Source organism: Centroberyx affinis, unplaced genomic scaffold (genome assembly GCF_046629955.1).
Source record: "Centroberyx affinis isolate AG114_WGS23_722 - 3 ecotype Tasmania unplaced genomic scaffold, CSIRO-AGI_Caff_v1 ptg007873l_1, whole genome shotgun sequence".
NCBI classification, from domain to species: Eukaryota; Metazoa; Chordata; class Actinopteri; order Beryciformes; family Berycidae; genus Centroberyx; species Centroberyx affinis.
Window position 1 is genome coordinate 11,983 of NW_027283949.1, and position 6,468 is coordinate 18,450.

Sequence of the window (6,468 nt, forward strand, 5' to 3'; positions counted from 1 at the left end):
GGATTTGTTTTAGTTTACATACTTTTTTTTATTTTTCATAAATGCAAGAGACTTAATATAATGAATTGAAGTCTTATTTAAAAACAGCAAATGTGGATAAAGAATTCATAAATGTATCTTTATGTATTCAAAACTTGGCATGAATAATGATGATATAGGTAAGAAATGCCATTAAACAATGACAGCCATGGTTTTGATTACTAACTGTATATCTTACCATCTAATAATAATCTTCTTATATATTCTAATAAGCTCTTAAATTCTGATAAACTCTTACTATTCCATATTTTGGTCCGATTAGGAGCAAAAGCCAATCAGGAACGAGCCCCGTAGGAAAACAAACGCTGTGATTGGCGGAGACGCGGCACCGGTTTCCAGGCGCCCCGCCCTGTGTCGGCGTGTCTTGTGAATGGAGGGGGGAGCTGGAAACCGGCGGCTCGGCTCTGTGTGAGCGAGCGCGCCGCTGCTGGACTCCACACAGACAGTCTGCTGCGACCGCGGCGGTGTGTGCGGGGGGAGAAGTCGGGAAAACAACGGGAATACACACAATTTAAAGTTTTATTGTTTTCACTTTTTTTGCGGTGAAATCACAGCGACAAGGCGGCAGGCGCGCTGGAAGAGTTTTGGTTCGTGTGAGTAACGGATTAAGGGACTTTTTTTTGCCCTAGCGTTAATTTCGGTGGGAGCAGGCGCGAGCGGACTGCTGGAGTCATCTACAAAGACCCTCAAGGAGTCATGAGAGCTCCGCCACGACGAGCGCTTCATCCGGATTTATCTCGGTGAAAGAAGAGGGAAAAAATCAGGTTTTGATCTTTCCCAGCCTGTTTAGGACTTCTCCCCGCTGTGTTGAGGCGGTTCAGACCGTGATTTGTTGCTTTCCAGCCGTTTTTCAATCGCCCCACTTGGATCAAAGTTTTCCTCCCTCCCCCTCCTCCTCAGCTATGGCGGCCCGGTCTGCAGCTGGCTCCGTGTTCCTGCGGATCGTGTGTCTGCTGCTGTGCGGGCTCCCCTCGCCCTCCTCGGCCCAGCACCACGGCGAAGCGGCCATATCCATCCCGGAGCACGGCTTCTGCCAGCCCATCTCCATCCCTCTGTGCACGGACATCGCCTACAACCAGACTATCATGCCGAACCTCCTGGGCCACACCAACCAGGAGGACGCCGGGCTGGAGGTTCACCAGTTTTACCCGCTCGTCAAGGTCCAGTGCTCGGCGGACCTCAAGTTCTTCCTCTGCTCCATGTACGCGCCGGTGTGCACCGTGCTGGAGCAGGCGATCCCCCCGTGTCGGTCTCTGTGCGAGCGGGCACGGCAGGGATGCGAAGCCCTGATGAATAAATTCGGCTTCCAGTGGCCGGAGCGGCTCCGCTGCGAGACTTTCCCCGTCCACGGCGCCGGGGAGATCTGCGTCGGGCAGAACACCTCCGACCCCGGCGACCCGACCTCCGCCTCCTCCGCCGCGCCCTACGCGCCCGACCTGGTGACCCTGCAGCCGCCGAACATGGGCCGACCCAACCAGCACCACCACCAGCACAACCAGTACCACCAGTTCTCCTGCCCGCTGCAGCTAGAGGTTCCTTCCTACCTCGGCTACCGCTTCCTGGGGGCGAAGGACTGCGGGGCGCCGTGCGAGCCCACCAAGCCCGCCGGCCTCATGTATTTCAGGGAGGAGGAGGTGAAGTTCGGCCGGCTGTGGGTCGGCATCTGGTCCATCCTGTGCTGCGTGAGCACCCTGTTCACGGTGCTGACGTACCTGGTGGACATGAGGCGGTTTCGGTACCCTGAGCGCCCCATCATCTTCCTGTCCGGGTGTTACTTCATGGTGGCGGTGGCCTACGCCGCCGGGTTTTTCCTGGAAGACAAAGTCGTGTGTATCGATAAGTTTAAAGAGGACGGCTTCAGGACGGTGGCCCAGGGGACGAAGAAGGAGGGCTGCACCATCCTGTTCATGGTGCTGTACTTCTTCGGCATGGCCAGCTCCATCTGGTGGGTGATCCTGTCCCTGACCTGGTTCCTCTCGGCCGGGATGAAGTGGGGCCACGAGGCGATCGAAGCCAACTCCCAGTACTTCCACCTGGCCGCCTGGGCGGTGCCGGCCGTCAAGACCATCACCGTCCTCGCCATGGGCCGGGTGGACGGGGACGTCCTGACCGGGGTGTGCTTCGTCGGGATCTACGACGTGGACTCCCTCCGCGGCTTCGTCCTGGCGCCGCTGTTCGTCTACCTGTTCATCGGGACGTCGTTCCTCCTGGCCGGGTTCGTGTCCCTGTTCCGGATCCGGACCATCATGAAGCACGACGGCACCAAGACGGAGAAGCTGGAGAAGCTGATGGTGCGGATCGGCGTGTTCAGCGTGCTGTACACCGTGCCCGCCACCATCGTCATCGCCTGTTACTTCTATGAGCAAGCCTTCCGCCGGCAGTGGGAGCGGACCTGGCACATGCACACGTGCAAGCGCTTCGCCGTGCCGTGTCCCGCGCACGACTTCGCCCCCGTGAGCCCGGACTTCACCGTGTTCATGATCAAGTACCTGATGACCATGATAGTCGGGATCACGTCCGGGTTCTGGATCTGGTCCGGGAAGACGCTCCAGTCGTGGCGGAGGTTCTATAGGAGACTTAGCAACGGTAACCAAGGAGAGACGACGGTATGAAGGTAGGCAGGGGGGCTGAAAAACACTCAGATACATCCATGGAGTTCTGGATCTAACAGAGACAATGTGGTCCAACAGGTTTAACAGGCCCAGCTGGACTGAATTAGACAGAAACGGGCGGTTTGTCTGTTTTATAAAAGGAATTGTGATTTTTCAGGTGCTGACATCAATCCAGACCTTTTCATTCAAACTCATATCCATGTGAGTTCAGTTTGGGACCTAAAATATATCGGACAGCAACTTTTAAAGCTGTTTTCCTGCTCAGATGTCCTGCAGTGGAAGTACAGGAACAAAGAGAGACCAGGACCAGGACTTCTTGCCTGTCTGGATTATAAACTGGACCTCAGCCAGTTTAACATGGATTCCCCTACAGATTAGGCTAATGTTAACTTCCTGATCTGAATTGTAACGGTGAGGTGCATGTGTTTCTCATGAGGGAAAAGCCAAAGAAACAAAAGGGCAGCAGGGTGGATTGTGGGTAGTCCAGCGTCCTGCAGTGGGACGCTCACCGGCTCACCGCAGCGCTCCTGTAACACAGACTGGAAATGTGTGGAAAAATAATTCAGCATTTTCCAGGTCTGAAAAAAAGTTGGGAAACCCCACAAAAAAAAGTTTGGAAAATGGTGGAAAAATCTTCCCATAGCGTCCTGATGGTCGTTCAGACGCTGATCATCTCTAATATTCTGCTTTATGTGAAGAATGATCTTCAGTGGCAGTTAGTGGGGACAAGACAACTTTCTGTGTAAATTGTATTGAAAACCAAAATATTCAAATCAAATCCAGAATCATAAGGTCTGGGGAAAAGTCCGGATTGAATTGAAACTGGCTGTTGAATCACAGGAAGTCCTCAGTAACAAACACAGCTAAACTTCAAAGGTGTAATTGTAAATTTCTAATTACTCTGCATTTAATCTTGATGGATGGAAAGTCAGTCAGACGGTGCAGAGCGACCTCAACACTCTTCACTCTATTTCACTTTATTTTTTTTATTTCTTTTAAATCTGGTTTAGTTTCCCGACTGTTCTGAGTCGAGCCGTCGCTCCTGTGACGATGAAGAAGTTCTGTCCTGTTGGCAGTTATTTCAAAGGTAATCTGAGCGCTGAGAATGACTGTTAACACACACACACACACACACACACACACACACACCCAGCCCAGCCCTCTGTTCTCCGTAATGGAGACAGACCAGCCTATTGTTTGCCTGTGTGTGTGTGTGTGTGTGTGTGGTCTCTTTGCTGCTGGATCCCAGTCAAAAAGGCTTTTAAGAAATCCCATCAGAAAGTCCTTGTAAGGCTGCAGGGCTGAGTGTGGAAACAGGAAACAGCCTCATTAGCCTCTGATCAGTTTTTATTAAACTTTATTTCATCCAGTGAAAGTTGACTGAAGCCCTGATGACTCAAGCTGAAGTTGCTAAATAGTTTTCCTGAAGCTTTTTGACTGTATGAAGATCTGAAACTGGACTGAACCTCTTAAATCTCTGTGTGACTCTGGTAGTCTTGGGTTGTGTCTCTTCCTCCATGATAAAACCCTCAAATCAGTGATTCTGTGATCTGTTGCTTCGCCAGAGGAGACTGGAGAATTGTGTTTTTTTTCTCTCTCCATTCACTGCCATTGTCTGGAGGAACAGTTTAAAAATCACTTCTAGCACATAAAGGAACGCCGACAAAGCAGATTCTGGTTAGGGCTGCAACTAACGATTATTTTCATTGTCGATTAATCTGTCGATTATTTTCTCGATTCATCGATTAGTTGTTTGATCTATAAAATGTCAGAAAATGGTGAAAAATGTGGATCAGTGTTTCCCAAAGCCCAAGATGACGTCCCCAAATGTCTTGTTTTGTCCACAACCCAAAGATATTCAGTTTACTGTCATAGAGGAGGAAAGAAACCAGAAAATATTCACATTTAAGAAGCTGGAATCAGAGAATTTTGACTTATTTTTCTTAAAAAATTACTCAAACCGATTAATCGATTATAAAAAATAGTTGGCGATTCATTTAATAGTTGACAACTAATCGATCAATCGGTGCAGCTCTAGTTCTGACAATATCTAAAAAACTAGTCCTGCTGCTGAATTGTTTAAGTGGAACACCGAAATCCAGTCGGAGGAAACTTATGATGATGGAACAAAGAAAATAATATGTTTACCAATAATTGTAAATAGGCAAAAAACAGCGAGAGAGTCTTTTATTTTTATATTGTCAGAATCTGCTTTGTTGGTGTTGGTTTCTGTGTTAGAAGTGTGATTTCCAGACTGTTCCTCACACACCTTTAAAGAGGTTTTTAGGTTTTCCAGTCCAGATGTCAGTCCTGTCTGTATCTACAGGTTTGGTTTCCACTGGCAGATGAACTGGTTTTTATTTTCACCAGATCAGTTCAGTGTTTTCTAGGGCTGAACGACTTTGAAAAAATATCTAATTGCGATTATTTTGACTGATATTGCAATTGCGATATGATTTGCGATATTAGAGGGAATGATCATTTTTACATCATTATTCTCAGTTTCATTGAAAAATGTATTAAAATGATTACGGTGTGATTTCTGCGGGGATCTGTACCAAACAAAGATGTTTTCTTCAGTCTGTAGAATATGATGTGTAGGCCAGGACATCTCTGCAGCACCACAATATTTACTTTAAAATGCTATTTTGACACATTTCACCTTTAACAAATATTGAGCCTCCTGCGATTTGAAAATCGCAGTCGGCCATATTGCGATTTTGATAAAATTTGGATTACTTGTTCAGCCCTAGTGTTTTCTCTCCATCTGAACAGATAAAGTGCATTTATTACAGGACAGAGAGCCGTACACAGGCAAACAGCAGCCACTGGTGTGTCTATATTAGAGGTCAAAGGTCACGCAGGGCCATACATGTTATTAAATGATATTCAGTCCACCAACGATGCTTTCATCTGGACAGGAGATGAAGTCGTTTCTGTTTCACCGCTCTGTCCCTGCTGTTCAGCTCTGTTGGGCAGACTGGAATAAACCTAATTTTGTAAATCGGCTTCATAAGCAAACACTAGTGCAGAGGTCAAAGGTCAGAGCCATGTACAAACTGTTTTTCTGCTTTATGGACATTTAAAGGCAACAGAGACAAAGTGCTGCTTTCAACAGGTGGAGTTAAATCACTGCAGATAACAACAAACTTACTGATATATTCAAATTTGTAGGTGAAATTGATCATTCACATTGCCTCAAATAGTTGCCAGTCGGTGATATTTTGTGACTGAATTGGCAACTTTTTGAGACAATATAGAAGCGCAATCCTGTCAACTAATTGCTGTACCAGGGAACGCAGCACATTGGCCTCTGAATTGACTCATAAAATTGCAGTTTATTTTTTTTGACAAATTAAATCCACATCAGGCCTGTGAGTGAAGAAAACCAGACCAGGACTGGAGGGAAAGACCTGGACTGGTTTCATCCTGACTCCAGTTCAGGATGTGAACAGTCGTCAGGTGCAGATTACAGATCAGTCTTTACAGTCTTGGTGTTTTTCTCTCTAAAAGCTTCATTTGCAAACAAAGAAAACACGGTGGAGCAGCTGTGTTTCCTGACCGGGACGTTAAAGCTCCGAGGATTCTGGGTATTTTCCATGTCAGATAATGTTGATTTCTGCAAAGCTCCGGCTCTTCATCCTGATTGAAGTCACATCTGCTGGTGGGACTGAAGCCAAACTGACTTGGGTTTTATTTTTTTTTATTATTTCTTATTGCAGCAGTCTGTCAAAGAAGGAATGTACCTGTGTGTGTGTGTGTGTGTGTGTGTGTGTGTGTGTGTGTGTGTGTGTGTGTGAGTGTGTGTGTGTGAGTG

The 6,468-nt window shown here is 47.4% G+C and overlaps 1 protein-coding gene across 1 annotated transcript; it reads left to right on the forward strand.

The window, feature by feature from the left end:
* The first annotated feature begins 639 nt into the window (after positions 1-639).
* Positions 640-4,201, forward strand: LOC139639850 (frizzled-7-like). Its single transcript, XM_071514004.1, has one exon. It carries the CDS (start codon positions 942-944, stop codon positions 2,649-2,651), a length of 1,710 nt encoding a protein of 569 aa, XP_071370105.1. The 5' UTR covers positions 640-941; the 3' UTR covers positions 2,652-4,201.
* Positions 4,202-6,468: the final 2,267 nt, after the last annotated feature.